Genomic DNA, 20,464 nt, shown 5'->3' with positions numbered 1-20,464 from the left:
ATGCTGTACATTATTTTGCATTTAGTGTGACAAAACAACAACAAAGTTACTAACAAAGAGTGCAATGCAAAATTAGGAATGATAATATTGTACTCTTTGTCATGTAATAAAAACGCTTCAATAAGAGTGGGAGAAATTTTGTAGGTTAAAATTGTGCTTACTACGGCGCCTCCGTCAGTAGACATTAGGCTTACGCAGGAAGACTTCAAATGGCTGTACTATAATTGTTTTGTTAGTACTGTAAAACCTTGTTAAACCGTACCCGCATAAAAAAATAGTTTCGTTTTAAAAGTAGTAAAGTCAAATCCCTGACTCAGTGGCCATTGAACATAATGTGGTTTGTATCCGCATAAACCGTACCAGGTTATTGCATACGTATCGGTTAACACATAGTGTTTCCACTTTTCGTTGTGCAAACACGGCGGTGTGTCGTCTCCATCGGGCGGCCCGACAGAACAACAAGCCTCAGAGATCAGAATGGCGTCGAAGCTCTCTGTGCGTTTACGCGTGAAGCCACATCAACATCAACATCATTTCGGCGCCGTGCCAGAGAGCATTGTGGCATCGTGCAAACGAGGACTCGCGTCATGCCAAAGCTCGGATAAAAAAGATGCCGGGAACTCAGCATAGAAGAAAAATTAGACATCGTTCATGCTATCAAACGTGACACGAAGAAGTCGGCGCTGGTACACGACAGGGATCTACTGTTGACTACTGTGTGTGGCATTTGGAATGCGAAGAAGTTGCTCAGCAGCGCTGGTGCGACCGCGAAGAGACGTTGGCTTCGAGGTTCGACTTTTCACCATCGTTGCCTCTGTTGTTGCCGAAGTGTCGACTAGCGACAGTGAAGAGGACGACACGGAAAATGACAGCACGGGCGATTCAGGCCCGACAGTGGCAGAAGCTGTGCGTTACGTCAGCCTCACGAATGCAGTCGTCGCGACGAGAACAGCACCCCGCAATGAAAAAGGCACCCTGCAACTTCTTCAGTGCTACCGCCAGTGTGCACGGAGAGCATGCAACGCCAACAAGGAATCTGCCATGCGATTTTTTATGAGAAGAGAGGGCTGGCTGAAAAGCTGGCTTACAGCTTCAGTAAGTTTGAGGCCGCTGTCGTCGCTGCTAGGCTGCCGCGGCATCAATAGAAAATACCACTTTTGTCATGTGAAGTGAATAATTTATGCATGTTTTTTTCAAAAACTCTTTCATCGCACTCTCTCCAACTTCCGTTTTTGGCAGTTAAATGGGTGATCATGCCATCATGTGCCAGGACAAACAAAAAATGAAGTGGTATTACGACAGAACAGATCACTGGCCTCATTTTATTGATGTGCTAATGATACAGGCACAGAAAATTCACAGCAGTGGATGACATGGGCGACATTTTCATGACTACACTAATTAGTATAAATGAAGACCAGGATGTAAACTGTACGTTCACCTGTTGTCTTTAAAGACACAGAAGACTTTGTCTTCGAGGTGTTGCACCAGCACACAGTGCGCGACCGGTGAGAGTTGTGAGACATTGTTCGAACAGCAGCAGGCAATGAACGGCGCCATCCTTCACCAATTAAGGCTTCTTTACTCCTCTCTTCGGTTGCATCGGGTCCCACATTATAGGACGCACACAAAACCAAAGGGACTGCCGCACACACCGCATACAGTGAGCGAGTACGAGTAGCACGAGTCTGCCCATGCCGGCTACCACTTATTAGCGAGAAATTGAAACCCAGCAGAAGACCCGGCTCTGACAGAACGGCTCTGCACGCTCACTCAACGAGAGTGAACTGGCTTCCTATTCGAAAAGAACCACCTCTCACTTTCACTGAACCATGGCTCACTCGTTTAAGTAGAGCAGCTCGAAACATCTGGCTCGCTCCTGGGTAACCCATCTCTAGTTAGCTTTGTGGTAGGTTGTGTGATTGTGTTGTGTCGTTGTGTGCTCTCTTTGACGTTCACTTTGAAGCTTCCCACTGTTTGGTGCTGTGCTTTTCATCGAGCTGATTTGCCGCTGACAGCGACAGTGCCGACCACGCCTTCATCACCTTCGCGAACTTTGTGTTCGACGACCTGCACCGCCACTGGCGTTTCGAATCCAACCAGGATAACTTTTGAAGGACTTGCCAACGCCGACAAAGATCTCGAATTCTGTGCAGAGTTAACTGATAATGAAAACGTCCGTCAACTGACGCTGGATGATGACTCCGACACTGAGAATGAAGAGCCAGCGCCTGGACACAGACGAGCTCCGAGTTGACGCGAGCACTTATGACTCTGTCATCAGTGTACTGCGATGATATGACCCTGGCTGAAATTGAAGCAGACATAATCGCATGCAAGCAGAACACCATGCAAATGAGGATCAATGATTTTTTTCGCGTTGCTAAGGCAGTAACAGGCAGCGTTGACCCAGCTCAATATGGTGCTGGCAACATTAACGGCACCTGCTGTTGGACTTTTATTTTTTATTTTTGTGAACGGGTCTCTTTAGAATCACCTCAGTGATGCATTGGCAGAGTTGCGCAAGTCCAATACTCCATTCTTGACCCTCTCCATCCGAGAAATACCTATAGAATGGTGCATTTTCTGCATACATTCAACTTTTCGGATCTTTTCGCGGTCCTTTGGGAGTCCTAAAAATTGGATGTTGACTGTAGTTGTTTAAAGGGCCCCTCACCAGGCCCCATAGCAAATTTTCGTTATGTGCTGAAATTTGTTGCATGTCCTCTAGGGAGCGTTCTGCTGCAAAAATATTTTAAATCGGCTCAATAATAGGCGAGATAGAAATATGTCAGTGCTGCGAAGCCATGATTTCAAGAGGCGAGCCCCACTGCATAGCGAGACACTCTCCACTCGCCCTGTCTAGCCTCCACAAGCAAAATTCCTTCCCTTCGTTGTCCCTTACTGGACCTCGAGGATTGTGTGATGCATACGTCACGGGCCCCGCCTTCATATTTTTTTGTCCTCACTTCTTTTTTCCTTTTTTTTCAGCATTACAGATTTTTGCTGACGGCATTGCGCACAAGCTGTTGTGATTGTCTGGTTTCGCGCAGCACATGATTTTGCACGCTGTGCACAAGGACACATGACTAGGGGTGTAATTCAGTGCTACACGAATGCTGAGCCAGAACAAGTGGATCGCAGAGCATGATCACGCACTGGAACACAGTAGAAAATGGCATAGTTTTGGTGCCTGCGCATGTGACTGCATGACTGTAGGAACAAGCAGATGAAGCGGAAGTACGTGTTTCTTGCTTCGGTGCAAAGTATAACAAAAGACACGTAGACATTCCGTTTGTGTGTTTTATTATTTCTCTGAACTTCAATTCGTCAATTCAAGCAACAGATAACACAAAAAACAGATGTTGCCTTAAATAATTCTCGAAGTCCTGTCACCACGAGTGACGTCCCACTGCAGACCCGAGTACATAGGCGCAGGAACACCAGTATGTCACCATCCAGCTTGGAGCACGGTCGCCACGAGGGAAAGAGAAAACGGTGTTCGGATTGAAATTTCAGTCCTTTCTGCAACGCATAGCGATGTAATTCTTTGCAAACGTGAACATTAGCGTTAATGCACATTGTATGCTCTGCACTTGTCAGGTCAAAATGGCCAGACCTGGTGAGGGGCCCTTTAAGCACAAAAGGTGGGACAACATGTGTCCCGCTGCACACGACAAGGAATAAAGGGAGGTGGGACAGCATGTGTCCCAATGCTCACGAGGGGGTACCATAAAAGAAAGGTGCATGGTGATTTTAGGTTCACTTTGATGAGTGAAAGGGAGAAAAGCACTGCATACATAATGGCACGTTACAACCTGTGCATATGAGCTTGGTGCGCACTTCGGCGCGCTTGGTTGAACACCAGCGGCATCTCCTTCTTGTGCCAGATGATTGTGGGAAGTGGTTGTTTCCTTGAAAACGGACTTCGTGTGGAACTCCCGTTAGTATAGAACCACTTTTGCGCCCATTTTTTCTGAGGTAGTCTGCCTGGGATCTTCCAATGCGGAAGCATTGCCGTGCGACTAGTTGTCGCCCAAGAATGAGCTTGAATTGCAGCAAGTCTGTGCTGCCAGCATCGTGAACACCTGCGTGCTGAATAAAGGCATTCACGATGGCAGCATCAACCATGAAATAAAAAATTCTGTGCCATCCCTTTTTGGACCGCCTATCTACTACGTAGGCATTTCTTTTTTGATCAAATCGGTCAACTCCACCCATCCACCGATTATAGTCTTTCACAGCCTTCGGGCATGTAACCTGGATTTTTTTTCCACAAGGCAGCTTCCTTTCCACTGTAGCTTCTTCTTGGGGGTCGTGATAATTGGACATCACATGGACGTTCTTGGAGTCCCGCCACTGGTACACAGAAATTGGCCCTTTGGATCTGTACAGGAATGATCCACGCTTCAATTTATTGTCAACCTTTACCTCTTGAGGCAGATCTTTCTTGTTGGATCTGAATGTTCCACAAGCAAATATACCTCGCTCTCGAAGGCGCTGGAGAAGCTTCGTCGAGGAAAAAAAATTATCGAAGAAAACTTGTGAGCCTGCGTCCACCACGTCTTCTGTTAGAGAGAGCACTACATGCTCACCGAGTCCCACGTCAGTGGGTCGACGCTCTGTGCGGCCTTGATAGAGGTCAAATTTACAGAGGTAACCAGTCTGGCTGTCAGCGATACTCCACACTTTATACCCGCGCTTGATTTTAGGTTTGAGCGGCATATATTGCTTCATTGCCGATCTACCCTTGAAGAGAATCATGGACTCGTCGACAGCAACGTGGGAGGAAGGCTTCTACTCTTTTTGGGAGTTGATGTTGAGCATTTCCATTAGGGGCCTCACCCTGTAGCACCTATCAAAATTTGGTGAGGTCTTATCAGGTATCTTTGAATTGTCGTTTAGGTGCAGGCAACGAGTGATCTGTTGAAAACGTCTAAACGACATTACACTGGAGATTTCTTGAACATTGAAAAACTTGTCTGAACTCCAATACAGGTACACTTGAGGCAAGTTATGAATGCTCATTAGTATGAGCATCCCTATGTATGCCTTCAGCTCGCTCACTGTCAGCTCGCGCCAGTTTGTCATCATTCCTTGAAGAGCATAGAGGTTTGTTTCCTCAACAATCATTTTCCACACCTCTTCATCAAAGTACAGAGAAAATGCTTCGCATGCGCTGCAGTCTGCATTTAGTTTTTGTGAGTATGTCGGTAAATTTTCAGCGATGCTCACTGGAATGTCGCAAGGCTCCCCGGCTATCCATCCTGCTGATAGGGAATCGTCTTCTTCCTCTTCATGGTCACTGTCATGATGAATAGGCTTAGCGCGCGTGTTCTTAGTTTTCTTTTTGCGTGTGTATGCCTTCTTGGGTCTTTTCTTGCGCGGCGGCTCAATGTTTTCGACGCTTTCCGACGACTCTATCGGAGCCAAAGCCGAGGTTGATGGTAGGGTAAACTCGTCACCCGATTCACTTGACACATCACTTTCCGAACCGTCAGGCAGGCTAAAAAACACCTCTAATGCCTCTTCAGCGGTGAGACTCCGTTCCCCTGCAAGGCCGAACGAATACATAATAAATTTATACGTTTCATTCGAGAATGAACGACACACGCGGCCATGCTTCTAAAGCCTAAGCCTAATGAACTTCCATACGCCTGCAGACTTTCGAACACAGAATTCTTTACAACATTGTACGAACTGTACAATTTTACTCATATGAGCCTGACATATTTAGAAGCACGGAGAACACAATGGGCGTCTTACTTGGCATTTTTGAAGAAAAATGTTGCTCTGCGAAAATCGTGTGTGCACAGCTCCGTCCTTCGAAAAAAAGCAACAAACTACAACACACACGGGACGCTTGCACCACCCAGCAGAAAAAAAAGAAAGCATAAAATAGTTAAACACATCTCTCTTAGATGGCGCCAGTTGTCTCAAGCAAACCCAGCTCTCTCGCAGTTTTCACAATCGTCGTTTTGCTACAGCCTTGCAGGTGGGACAAGGGTTGTCCCGATGTCGCAAAAAGGGTTAAGGTTCTTGCCGTTCTGTGCCGTGTTTTTCATTGAAAGAATTCGCCGCTATCAGCAATGGCATCGACTTCGCCTTTGTGGTCCTCGCGATTGGCTTTGAAGCTCGGAAAGCACGACGCGTTGCATAATGCCGAATGCCGAAAGTCAGCTTCGCCTCATTACAGCAGTATTATGGTACGTCCACACTAGTGACAAAAACGCGCGCGACACACCGCGCGCGGTGAGCGTCGCGCGCGGCAAGATTCACGAAAAGCGGCAGCAACGCGCGGCAAACGCGCGAATGGGTGCGAGACCCATTTTTCGCGGCAGACGCAAAACGACCACCAATCAGAAGCGAGCCGCTTTACGAGCCGCGCTGTTGTGGCGCCACCTGTCGCATAAGCAAGGAATCAAATTCTATGGGCTCTGAGACTGAACAGTGACACGCGCGCCGTAAAATCTCAGAGGCCATTTCCAGTCAAGGGGGCTGTTTTTGTTAAGCCTTACCACACAGCCACTGAGGCGTCGACAAAGAATTCGCCTCGCAATGGAGGCATTTTTGGAAACCGTTCGCGGATATGCGTGCCTCTATGATAAATCAAGTGTCGGATAAGGAGCTGCGCTCCAACCGCTGGCACATTATAGACAGCAGTTTGGCAGGACAGGTGAGTAATTGGTGAAGGCAGCGAAGCAGAGTGTGCGCCTGGCCCTCAGTGTCCCTGTACCGCACCCAAAACTTTCTCGTCCGCTTTCTAGCACGTCGGCGTCACACAAGTAAAGAACAAACAAGTATTATAGTGTTCACAGTCACCAGTAGCTCCTCGTCCGTATCCGACATGCCTGAGCGTGGCCGGCAGTGGCACAAAAAAACACAGACACTTCCGATGGAAGACCAAATGGGCAGAACGGAGAGCGCGTTGTCACGAGAAGTATCGAATGGAATGAGACAACGCGGGACTCCACGGGCCGCTGCCGCGTGCCGCAAAACGCGACTGTGGACTTGCCCGCACGCGTCTGCCGCGCGGGCGCGTGCTGCGTGCGTTTTTGTCGCTAGTGTGGGCGTACCAGTACGCGGTAAAGCGTGCGCATAATTATTGCGGTGAAGCTCAACAACCGTGGTAAGGGGTCCAAGTGTGCTCAAGTGTGCTCTTTCAGTGCTTGTGTGAATGCATATTTGTTATGAAGCTCTTAATGTGTTGCGGTGGCGTTGAACTAAACCCTGGTCCTACTAACAAAGAAATACTTGATGCTATCACTAAACTTTCTGAAAATGTTGACCACTGTCACGTTGAACTCGTAGAAGCTCTCGACGACCTAAAGACAAAGCAGGAGGCCTTAGTACAGACCGTCGCTAACCTATCAGTAAGATTATGCGCAGTTGAATCCTTCGTCGAATCATTCGACGGTTCTGCAGCTCTTAATGATGCACCGTGTCTAATCACCGAAGCTGTAAGAATGGAAGGCCAGGCACTCAATTCTCGACTGGATGATCTTGAAGACAGGTCCAGACGAGATAACCTGTCGTTCTTTGGAATACCGGACTGCCCGACTGAAACATGGGCTCAGTCAGAAGGCCTTGTTCAAGATGTTTTTCTCGTCATCTTAAAATACAAATTTCCGACTCGACAGTTTCTCAAGCGCACAGGTTAGGATCCTACACAAATAAAAAGACTCGACCAATTATCATCAAGTTTAGTCGTCTAAAGTCAGGGATGCAGTCTGGGCACAGAAATATAAGCTCAAGGGCACTGGTGTATCAGCTAGCGAAGATTATTGCAGAGCTACACGAAACTCGAGGAGGAAACTAACAGAATTTGCAAAAGTAGCTGGGAAGACGTACTCTCTTCACATAAATAAACTGATCATGGATAAAAAAACGTACGTTTACTGCTCAGTAAGTGACAGCGTACGCGAAATCGTTTCAGCCCGTCCAGTAGATGCGCATGATAGCGTTGGCACTGTAACTGCACACGCTTCCAGTGCATCATAGCTATGCCTTTTTTTTTCCAATATAGGGAGTATACTGAATAAACGCGTGGAATTGTCTTCCGCTATTGATTCCTGCTCTCCTGATATAATTGGTCTGACGGAGACTTGGCTTTCTGCAAAAGTTAAAAACGAAGAAATTTTGGACTGTGAAAAGTGCTACAAATTTTACCGATGTGATCGTGATTACCGGTCTGGTGGTGGTGTTCTGCTGGCGGTTGCCGATATTCTTGCTTCCCATGTAATTTCAATTGTATCCTCACTTGAGCTTGTGTGTGTGTGCATGCTCATTGATTCTCGCGAAATAACCTGTCTGTTACCGGCCACCAACTGCATCGTTGTCCTTCTGTAATGAACTGCACGATGTTGTCAATCAGCTGTTCGTCAGATACCCAAAATCGCCCCTATTGTTACTTGGCGACTTCAATTTTCCTGACATCAGATGGGAACGAGACTTGGTTTCCTTAAAACACAACTCGGCCGAAAATAAAGAATTTGTTACTTTTTGTCACGACTTCAACTTAACTCAGCTCGTTCACCTTCCCACTCGCATAACTTCCACTTCCGCTAATATTCTAGACTTAATACTTACCACTACACCAGACCTAGCTACCGGCTTAACTCATTCACCGGGAATTAGCGATCACTCTATAATTCGCTTCACTCTACGGGCAAAGATTTCTAACAAGAAAAAAACTAGGGCCATCCGAGACTACAGTAAAGCAGATGTAATTGGAATGAATAGAGAATTTCACGTCTTCACTGATTGGTTTTTCGCTGGTTTTGAGCAGCGACCGGTTGAGGACAACTGGTTGCTTTATAAAAACAAACTCTTGTCTCTTATTGATCGTTTTGTACCTAAAAGGAAAGTTACATCAAGTACTCGCTCTCCATAGTTTAATAACAGGTTAAAGCGCATGCGCAACAAAAAGAAGTGGATATTTCGATGCGCAAAATTCACAGCCAGAATAAACCACTGGTGTTGCTATCAAAAATTTAACAAAGAATTCTGTACTGCGCTTTCAAAAGCCAACAACGAATTCTTTGATAAAAGTCTTCCTTTGCTACTTCATTCTAATTCCCGTAAATTTTTGCGCATTATTAACTGTACTAAAAGGACACACATTCAGTTAATCCAATCTGATGTCCCAGTAGTTCAAAGCGAATGCTGCAATGCTCTGAACAATGTGTTTGTTACTGATTTTCATAAGAGCACCCCACAGTATTTCCGCATATACCAAAAACCAATTTCTTATCAATGCATTCTATTGCTTTTGATGCAGTTGGTGTCGAAAGGTTGATTGTCAACTTAATAGTGTCTTCGTCGGCCGGTCCAGATTGTATTTCATCCAAAATACTGAAGTGTACACAAGTTTATTCTTCACTGATATTGTCAAAGCTTTTTCAACAGTCAATACAGATGTCTACATTGCCCTCTGATTGGAAGATAGGGAAGGTGGTCCCTGTGCATAAATCTGGTGATGTACATTCCCCCAATAATTACTGCCCCATATCATTAACATCCATTCCAGTAAAAATCCTAGAGCATATAATATACTCGCACCTCATTGAATTCCTTGAGTCCAATTCCTTCTTCAGCATTTATAAGCATGGATTCCGTAAAGAAGTTTCGTGCGAAACGCAACTGCTATGTTTTACTAATGACTTGTTTATTAACGTGGATCATGACTTTGATACTGATTGCATATATTTAGATTTTGCTAAAGCATTTGACTCCGTCCCACACGATCTACTTATCTTCAAGCTTAATCAACTTAACATAGACCCGAATGTCCTTGCATGAATTAAGGAATTCCTCTCTAACTATATCAGTATGTGACAGCTAACGACTTCTCTTCACCTAATTCTGCTGTAACATCTGGTGTACCGCAAGGGTCCGTTTTGGGCCCTCTGCCCTTCTTGATTTATATTAATGATCTTCCTACTTGCCTTTCTTCCTCAACTGTCCGACTGTTTGCAGATGACTGCGTGGTTTACCAGAAAATTACTAACCATGCCAATTATCTCAACCTGTAACATGATCTAGATAGTGTATAACTTGAATGGTGCAGTATATGGCTCACGACACTTAATACAATTAAATGTATAAGTATGCAGGTTTCTCGCCACAGCACTAATCATTGTCCGCGTACTTACTGCCTTAATAATATTCCATTACCATCTCTTCACAGCTATAAATACCTTGGTGTTCACATTACTTCTAATCTATCGTGAAATACGCATGTCGAATATGTAACGAACAACGCCAACTGCATGCTTGGTTATCTGCGTCGAAACTTTTTTGATGCCCCATCGTTCCTGATAACGCTTTACAAAACCTTGGTACGTTCTAAATTAGAGTACGCATGCGCCATATGGGATCCTACTCAGACTACACTCACTCAAACTTTGAAGCTATTCAGAATCGCCGAGCACGTTTCATCTTATCGAATTATTCACGTCATTCCAGTGTCACATCTATGAAGACAACCCTAAACTTGCCTTACCTTTCGTTGCGTCGAAAGTCATCTCGCCTTAGCCTTTTTCATAAAATCTATTATTATAACAACGAGATGAAGGACGTTCTCTTTCATCCACCTCATATATATTCAAGGACCGATCATCACTCCAAGGTGGGTCGCACCTTCTTGTCGCACAAAATTGTGTAATGACTATTTTGTTCCTAGAACAAGTGTCGCATGGTACCACCTTCCCTCCACAATCGCCAGCATAACTGATGACCACAAGTTCAAGATTGCTTTACAAGACGCCTTGTAATATTTTTTTTTGTTTGCTGCATGCCTTGCCATTTTTTCCCACTCCTTTCTGTAGTGCCTTTGGGTCCTGAAAGTATTTTAAATAAATAAATAAATTGTCACGGTACACGCGTGCACCCGTTGCCTTTTGTCACAGGATGAGCACCGATGTGCCTAATAAGTGTACTGGCACGCCTTCAGAGCTTTTGAAGCGAAAAGTGCGAAAAGCTTCATTACGCTAGTCAACACCGCGCTTCGGGCGAGCCGGCGTATGTCGGAATTGGCTCCGTAAGTGTGTTCAAAGTCGGAATTAGCTCCATAAGCATGTCTGGAGTCGGTGCAGGTGGCCACTGCCGCGCGCTATGCGTCATCGTTTGACGTTTGCCACAAGTGCGTGTTTATCGTGGAGGCCGACTATATAACCGCTTGCCAGAGAATAGGCGTGCGCATTCAACATGGAAGGAGAAGAGAGTGATATTACCGATACAGAGAGGTGTGTTCATGGCTGTACAGAAATCGCAAGACAATGTGGCCAACAATGATAAATAAAAAAGTTTAATAATCGTGCATAACTTATGGTATATATCATTGATAAGCAATTTGCATAACTACACAAGGCACACATATAGCATAACCATAAGCTAACCAAAGCATATCCATAAGTGAAACCGTAAGCATAACCACAGGCTAAATCATAAAGCATAACCATAAGCTAAACCGTAAGCATAACCATAGGCTATATCATAAAGCATAACCATAAGCTTAACCATAAGCATCACCGAACCTTTTCGCTTCGAGATATCCAGGCTTAACCTTAGCTAAGCCCCAGCCAATTTTTTTCTGATGTTCTGCTGCAGTAAAAGACATGCAGTGGTGTACCAACTATTTCTAGAGTGTGTATGTGCGTATATATATATATATATATATATATATATATATATATATATATATATATATATATATATATATATTGCCAATTACTATTACAATAAGTGGAATAGCCTGGAAATGGTTCTGTTATAAGTACATATATTTAACCGACAGGGACCTATTTATCAATCACACATGGTGAACCATGAGGGCCCGAAAAATGAGCTGAATTTGCATTTATCTCTTGCAACTATATAACATCTCAAGATGATACAGGGGCAAAAGGCAATGAGTGCACCCAGAGTGGTCTCGGATCGCACCCAGTAGTAGCAGTACAGCATACATAAAAAGGCACATTTGCTACAAAGAATTTAAATAATTCAACAAAGAATTGTACTTGCTGTTTAATTCTACAAGATAAATGTATCGCTAGTTTAGGTAATAGTGCTGTCGAGGTTATAGGTGACGACATACAATCAACATAAATTACTTGCAATATTCACACATTAAAAAAAGTGGACTCACCATCTCGGCCCTGTGACAGTGGACGTCCAGCGAACCTGTTAAAAACCACTACAACTGCTGAGGGGCGTATGCAATGCTTTAATGCTTTATAAGCCCCCCCCCCCCCCCCCCCCACCCTTCCCACAGACCCAATTTCTACTAAATTTGATATCTGTTGAGTTCACAGTTATTCCAGGGCAATGGGATAAATTCTTCGTTCGCAAAACACATTCATAAAGCTCCAAATAGCTTACATGCGTAATATACTAAAAATATCGTAATTAATTCTCTATCTTCGAAGTTTGCCTTCATATTGGTGATAATGCGCCCTTTATTTTTGCCAAATATAAACAAAATGTATTGTTTAGCTCATGGAGGACCGCTGAAACAAGGACAGAAGGTGTTATGACACATGAAAATAAGAAAAGAAAAATGACGGCTCATTATTATTTATGCTTTTAACCGGACCAGGAACATAAAAATTTTGTCACACATTGCAGTTACAATGGCCCCCTTCCACTTTCCACAAAATATGAGCCTGTTGTAAACTACGGCTATGTCGGGGCACCGGGAAGCATAGTTGATAGCGGCCACATTACACACTCTAATGCTTGAATAAGAAAATTTTTACAAAAGCTGTATATTTGATCCAACTACTTCGCACAGGAAGTTTCCATTGGGCACCACCAATTTTCGCTAAATTTGGTCTTGGAGGCTTTTATAGTGCTGCCAGAGCAGCGGGCTCAATTCTTCCGTTCTCGTTAGACACGCTCAAACACGCTGGAGTGCTTGCATATGTAATTTATTATGAAAGCCATCTATTTTGAACTTTACCTCCACATCGCCCATTAATTTGTCCTTACAGTCACCAAACCTAATGAAACTGCCTTCTTTAGTTCAGTGAGGATACCAGCTGAAACTAACATATCACGCATGACAAAGTCAGTACAAAAAAATGAGGGTTCAATGATTATGCGTAATGCTTTTCAATAACCCAGAAATATTAAAACGATGTGACACATTCCACTTGAAATGCTGCCTATTCCTTCAAAGTATAAAGTGTCTTAAGCTCTCTTGGGACAATAGCAGTAGCGTGATAATTTCGAACACTTGTTCACAATTTTTTGATGCTGTATTTGATCAACATGCATTTACCGTTGCACGTAAACTTGGCGTATTGGTCCTCTTATGTTCGCACAATTTTATCTCAGTTGTTATTGTAATTACGCAAGCGCAGCAGTCTAAGTCTTACACCGCTCGTAAAACAGACTGATAAGGCTATGAACCACTTGCATGCCTATTCTACCTGAAAATATGCGTTTAACCCACCCATTTGGAGCATTGCCTACACCTTATGTATACCATGCCCCTAATTTCCCTTGGAATTAAACAATATGCCTTGTTTAGCTCACCAAGAACACCGGAGAAACAAACTGCGAATCTCATATCCCCTTCGGTCACGGCATAACATTTGCGAACGCAACTTATTTTTGCCATTACTGTGTAGTAGTTAGAAGGAATAGACAGTGAACATTTGGCTTTGAGTAAATTGCACATTCTGCTTTCTTAAGGTACACCCATTCCACTTCTCAGTGAAATGTATCCCTTCAAATGACCGCTTTCATGAAGGCATTGCCCTCTTTGACGTCCCTTCAGAGAGGGTAATGCCTTCGTGAAAGTGAAGTGGGGGGTTTCGGTAGTAATCGCAAAATATTATTTCTTCACTTGTTGTAATGCTTGGGCCCAATAATTAACCTTTGCAGGTAATTTGAGCGGATGATTCAATATATTTATTGAAAAAATGTAGCATGACTCTCTTTACATTTAATGAATATTAGTGACTATATATTTGCGATGAGTCACTATAAAATTCAGAAGCATTCTCCCGCCTTGACTTGCCTTCTATATGGAGTCTCCAGCAAATAGCTTATCTTCGAAAATATTTGCTTCTGTATGCATCTCGTTTTTATTTGTATTTGAGAATGTCTCGCTATGAGTTTTACGCATTTTTTGCAATATATTTTTTTTCGCTGTGCATTTTACTAACTCCTCCCTTCTGTTTTCTTTTTGAATAAAATAAACACCACCCCTTACTATTCATCATCATCATCATCTTCATCATCAGCCTGGTTATAACAACTGCAGGGCAAAGGCAGGCCTCTCCCATACTTCTCCAACTACCCCGGTCATGTACTAACTTTGGCCATGTTGTCCCTGCAAACTTCTTAATCTCATCCGCCCACCTAACTTTCTGTCGGCCTTACTATTCAAGCTGGATTAAGTCGTTTTCTTTATTTTTTAGCATGCTTACTAGAGTGACACCATCGGGCGACATGGTGTCAACCTGTCTCTTGACATAAAACAAAGTTCTGTGTCGCTCAGGGAATTTGGCAAAGGCACTCGGGGAAAACCTGGAAAATTCAGGGAATTTGGAAATGTCAACTTAGTAGACACCTTGGCTACTTGCAACTATCGTTTTATTCCCTTGTCAATGGAATAAATACAGGAAGATACTCAGGGGAGCAGGGGAGTAGCGACAAAAAAACAAATGAACAAAAAACAAAAAAATGTTTTGACAAGCATGGCCATCTACCAATGCCAAGCCGGCTTTGTCATGTGATCATTTTTGCTGCACTCGACATCGCGAAAAAGGAACAGGATATGAAATTTCAGATTAGCGCGTGAGGAAATCTATTTCCTTTGCATTAAGGGAGACTGACGCCGTGCTCCCTTGACCATGTTTGTCAAAACATTTCTTTTGTTTATTTGTTTTTTTGTCGCTACTGCCCTGCCACCCCCCCCCCCCCTTAGTATCTTGCTGTATTTATTCCATTGACAAAGGAATAAAACGATAGTTGCAAGTAGCACTCTGTGGTGTATGTTTGTCTTCATTGTGTCTTGTCAAAATGTTGCGCAATTCAACCTCTAGTCACTCAGGGAATATTGCAAAGGCACTCGGGGAAAACCTGGAAAACTCAGGTAATTTAGAAATGTCAACTTGGCAAACACCCTGAATTGGCAGTTCGCTTCGTTATATCGAAATTCGGCCTGTTATAGAAATAAGTACAGTCACTGATGGACATTTCTGTCACGGAAAGGGCCGCAAAGTTTTTTTGAGTTATCGAGCAAATGGAAAAAGCAAACTTGAATAATAAGATGAAATTAATTTTGTTGAATCTGAGAGTCGGCGACGAAAGGTGCAGTTTCATGCCGTGTTGACAATATCTTTACATCATTCGTACGAAGGGACACTATCAGCCCCCACGGCTGATAGTGTTGCCTGCAGTGGTATGACGCTATTGTGAAAAGCAGCGGCAACAGGGAGTGAATGCTCAACTGCCTCAATTCAACACATTTCTTAAATTTGAAATAATGCAACATCCAGTACTAAACGCGCTGTTTGCAATGTGGCAGATTACATCTAAAACGGGGCTCGGGAGCTGCTTGTGTTCAGCTGCATTGCCAGCCATGCATTGCCACGACTGCGCTAGAAAAGAATACGTGCCCCAACCTGACCCCCTCCAAGTGCTCGTTTGATTGTACAGTTTAGCCTCGATATAACAAAGTCAGTAAAATCGGCAATTTGCTTTGTTGTATTGAAATTTGACCTTTTATGCAAATAAGCACAGTTGCCGATCAGTTTTTCTTACAAAGAAAGGACTGCAGACTTTTCCAAGTTATTGGGCAATCGAAAAAATCAGTCTTGAATGAGAAAACAATTCATTTTTATGAATTTGGGAGTCTGTGACAAATGATGGGGTTTCATGCCACATTGGCAATATCTTCACATCAGTGGTACAAATAAGCGAAGTCACCCACACTTTCACGTGCACTTCGCCCCTGCAGCTGATAGCGTCGCCCGCACTGTGACGATGCTATCATGAGAAGCACTAGCAGCGGGGAGCGAATGCTTCGTCTGCCTCAACTCCAGTACTAAACATGCGGGAAGACAGCTTACATGATGGCATGCTGTCTTGGCATGCCCGCTCTTTGTACATGCGATAGATTACCTGTAAAGCAGGATATGCAGATGTGCATGCGCTCAGTCGCACCTACAGCCATGCACAGCCGTGGCCAGGAGACGCGTGCCAAAAATCGCAACGTGCGCAAGCTTCCCCCCCCCCCCCCTCGTGCACCTACTCGTGTGCGCTTGATTGCTTTACCGCGAGCTCGCTTCCCTCCCCTTCTTTCTCTGTGCTCGCACGGGAAGGCGGCACTCATGAAGCCATTATGTTTCTTGTCTCTCCCTTGCACCCTTTCAGTCACACCTAAAGCACACAGTGCGCAGGGTGCAATAGGATCTCATTGCACTTGGACTTTATATGGAATGATGCGGCTCCACTTCGGTGGTTGCTCCTGTCGCGTGGCACATCATTTGAGAGGTGCATTTGCAAGCAGCCACTTGTAATTCAATCATTTGACCATCTGCATCCGTGGAAGTTTCAATTCATTGTCTCGGCATGCCTTTGCGGTGGCAGTGAAATTTCATTACACTGAAATTGCACACAAACACATTTCGCTGTATTGAGGTTCTATATACAGGGTGTTCTGTTGATAAGAGGTTATGAAGAGTAAAATACTTTATTATATTGAGAATTTGTTATATTAAAGTTTGTTATATCGAGGTTTAACTATAACCATGAGCTCGCTGCCCCTTTCCCCTTGCTCGTGTGGGAAGACACAAAACCAGATGTTACTCATCAAGCCACCATCCTTCTCGGCTGACCCTCGCAATGTTTGACTCACACCTAAGGTACACAGCATGTAGGGTGCAATAGGATCTTATCTCCCTTAGACATTATACGGTGTAGAGTAAAGGTACGGACACACTGGCGTCAAAACGCGCGCGGCACGCCGCCGCCGGCGTGCCGCGTGCCGCGAAACCTGCCGCGGAACCGGTTTGGTCTGCCGCGCAGAGGATAGGTCGAGGAGCCATTTTCGGCGGCTTGCCGCATGCCGCGAACCAATGAGAGACGTCCGAGCTTTCTCCTAAGCGCCACCTCTTGGCTACTGCCGAAGTTAACTTCCAGCGGCGGCGGCGGAACCACGATCGACGACCGAGCGCTCCGAGCCAGCCGCGACAAACAGCGCTAGTGGTTCGTCTGCGTGCCTTTTGCGCGCGCCGCCGTCGCAACAGCAGAGAACACACAATGACCAAAACGCTCATCGTTGTCAGAACATCGTCGTCTGCATCTGCCATTGCAGGAATCAACGCGATCAGCACGCTATCTGCTAACCGAGCAAGGAAAAAGCGCGCGACAACCGCGATATCGCGTCTATGCTCGCGCAGTTCGAGACAAGGCGAGATCAGTGCTGTCACGTGACTCCGCGGCGGTCGCCGCGCGCACAACCGATGTGGCCTCTCTGCCGCGCGGCGTTCTTGCCACCGGCGGCGTGCCACGCGTGTCTTGCCGCCAGTGTGTCCGTACCTTTATACTACTAATTGTTGAGGAAAAGCTGAGTGAAGAAAGTGGCGACTGCAAAGGTGCCACAATGTTGCTACGAATGATTTTTGTAACACTAAAGATAGCCAAAACAATATGCAAAAACAAACATTTACACGTAGCCTGTACATACGGACAATGTGTAAAGCTTATTCCATATATTTTTCAGAAAGATTGAACGCAAATTTACAAAATTTTCATGTAAAATTTATAGTGTGTGATAGGATACATTTGCAGCCACCTGAACTAGATGGTGCAACCATACTGAGGGAGGCTCAGGATCACATTGATAGTTCCTGTCATCTGAATCGCAGCTTGTCGTCTGCACCTGCACAGAGTAGCAACATCGCAGTGCCCTTGCGGTTGCCGGTTTCAATGCATGTGCACTTAGGGGATCTTTTCCTCTAGAGGTGGTCATATTAATTCTGTGTTATGTTAGGCGCATTCTGTGTCAGGTAACTTCTGTTAACTCTCTGTTAGGTACGTTCATCAGCAGCCACTTGTAATTCAACCATTTGACCACCTGCATCCACGGAATTTTCCATTTATTGTCTTGGTATTCCTTTGTGCCGGTAGTGAAATTTTGTTATACCATTGAAATCATGTATCAACGCACTTCTTTATATTGAAGTTCTAAACACAGTCTTCTATGGAAAAAATGATAAGTTAAAAACTTCTTCATATCACAAATTTTGTGTTAATAAAGTTCGTTATATGGGGGAGGTTTAACTGTACTGTAATAAAATTTGAAATCATGTAGAATGAGAGAGAGATAAATGAGATGTGAAAGGCAGGGAGGTTAACCCACAGATATGAAATCATGTAAAAAAATCACTGTGCTCACTTTGTGCTTGCATCATCATGTAGAGCGACGCCAAGCGTATCGAAGCAATGCGGGTGTCGGCCGACTACTCCCCTTGCTTCCACATTTTGCTGCCACCGCTAGCCGACAACAGCCAAGAAGGAGACGATGCACCAAATGTCACACCAGGTGGGTCAAGCAAAGGCTGCTCATGTCCTTTTCTATGCGATGTACTCCTACTTCTGTTGCTTGTCAGTCGCATGGGGATAAAATTGTTACAACTGGCAGCAGTGTTCCTGTTGAATCTTTATTGTGCCAGTCTTAGGAGTGGTACTTGCTGATGGGCTAGTTGGTGCATCTGGGTGAGTGACTAACAAGCCAAGTTGCTGCTGGTGTAGGAATTGGTATTTTATCATGGAATTCATTTTTATGGCAGATCGTTGCTTGGTGCCACCTTTTTTTATTGCGATCAATTACAGTCAGACCTAATTTTAATGAAATTGGATATAACAAAATAATGGATGTAACGAAGTATGTTGAATTCCCCTTGAAATCCTCATGGAGATTCATAGTGCAGTACATGCAATGATGGATATTACTAGAGCTGTGCAAATAGTCAGAACTTCAGATATGTGATTCTAATTGGTTAGTATTTTATACAATTCGAAAGACATTTTTGCTATTCACAATATTCGAACCCCCCAAAAATTGCAGTTGTTGTTCTTTTAAGTTTGCTTTCCCGCACTGCAACCGTATTATGCGGCAAAGGATTCAGACTACTGCGGTGATGCACAGTTGACTTGCAGTGAAGTATATAAAAAGTAAATAAGGGCCACTGTCACGGGGCCCCTGCGGGTACTTATGGACAGTGGCGTAGCCAGAAATTTCGTTTGGGGGGGGAGGGGGGGCTCACGTTTCAGCTTGGCCTCCTCCTTAAGAGGAAGCTTTAGCCTGGGTGCTCCTATCTAAATACATGTAGAAGGTGAATTCGTTTTTCTCGGCAACCACTGCACCAAATTTGATGAGGTTTGTTGCATTTAAAAGAAAAACTTTAATTATATTGACTTCTGGTTCTGAATTTTTCATTTATGTTGTAAATTTTGTATTAAAAATTGACAAGAATAGCGAATTTTCAGAAAACGAAACTATCACGTTTAATACTCTGTAACTCAACAATTAAAAATAATATCCCAATTCTGTAAATTGCATCTAATAGTACATCTGCAGCAGACAAAATTGATATGTTACAAATGAATCTCAAACAATTTAGTATTATCGAAATATGGCTTTTGCAGAACCCTTGTGTACCACTTAGCCAATTCACATAAGATACAAATTGACATACCAAATTTGCCCGCTCTGACTCTTATAATAGATGCCGTTTGAAGAACCGCGATATCTGTTTTTGGTGAAGAGCTATTAGTTTGTAAACGTCGTGCTTCTATTTTTTTCACACTTTCATATTTTTCAAAATATTTTAAACAAAATTCAGGCCCTGAATCAAAATGCCGCTTCCAACAGATACTAGTATTTAACTATCTTTCTTAAATTCAACAAGTTTCATTAAAAGCGATCCAGGGGTTATCTCAGAAAAGCGTTTCTGTGTTTGACATGTATTTGAATAGGCCGCGTCGGAGTCGGGCCCGAGCTAAAGCTTCCTATTAAACAATTTGTTGAGGGATTAAATACATGAATAATAACTGCATTGCCATTGCCAAAGATGCTGCAAACGAATTCTTGAACGCTACGCACTGTCACAACAAGTAATATACATATTTTTCATGAAAAGATATACTCGTATGTGCGAGAAATTGTGCTCAATATAATTGATATCAATTCTTCCTTGTTTTTGTCTGTTTAATAAATAAAGAAAACATAACGCGATCTTTAAAACTATATCAGTTCGAAAACAGCAAAGCAGTGCATGCCACTGATATGAAGAATGTAAAGGTCATGAAATGAACAGTGGAAAGTTGAGGACAAATATGTAAATGAAACTATGTCATTGAAGAACCTTGTTTACATTTTTGTACATATGCAACGGGCAGTGAAAAATCTCAATGATGCTGTCATTTATTCCAATGTATTACG

The 20,464-nt window shown here is 43.8% G+C and overlaps 1 protein-coding gene across 4 annotated transcripts in view; it reads left to right on the top strand.

Annotated features, from left to right (window-relative positions):
* LOC126538486 (uncharacterized) overlaps positions 1–20,464 on the top strand; it is a 145,687-nt gene that overhangs the window by 50,967 nt on the left and 74,256 nt on the right. For all 4 annotated transcript variants that reach the window (XM_072288019.1, XM_072288017.1, XM_072288018.1 and 1 more), the window contains one exon: positions 18,439–18,562. In XM_072288019.1, the coding sequence (XP_072144120.1) occupies positions 18,439–18,562 (124 nt within the window). The remainder of the gene's footprint in view (positions 1–18,438; positions 18,563–20,464) is intronic.

The sequence above is a fragment of the Dermacentor andersoni genome, chromosome 4 (assembly GCF_023375885.2).
Source record: "Dermacentor andersoni chromosome 4, qqDerAnde1_hic_scaffold, whole genome shotgun sequence".
Taxonomy (NCBI): Eukaryota; Metazoa; Arthropoda; class Arachnida; order Ixodida; family Ixodidae; genus Dermacentor; species Dermacentor andersoni.
Note: the sequence above shows the minus strand (reverse complement) of the source record. Positions and strands in the feature narration are given on the sequence as shown.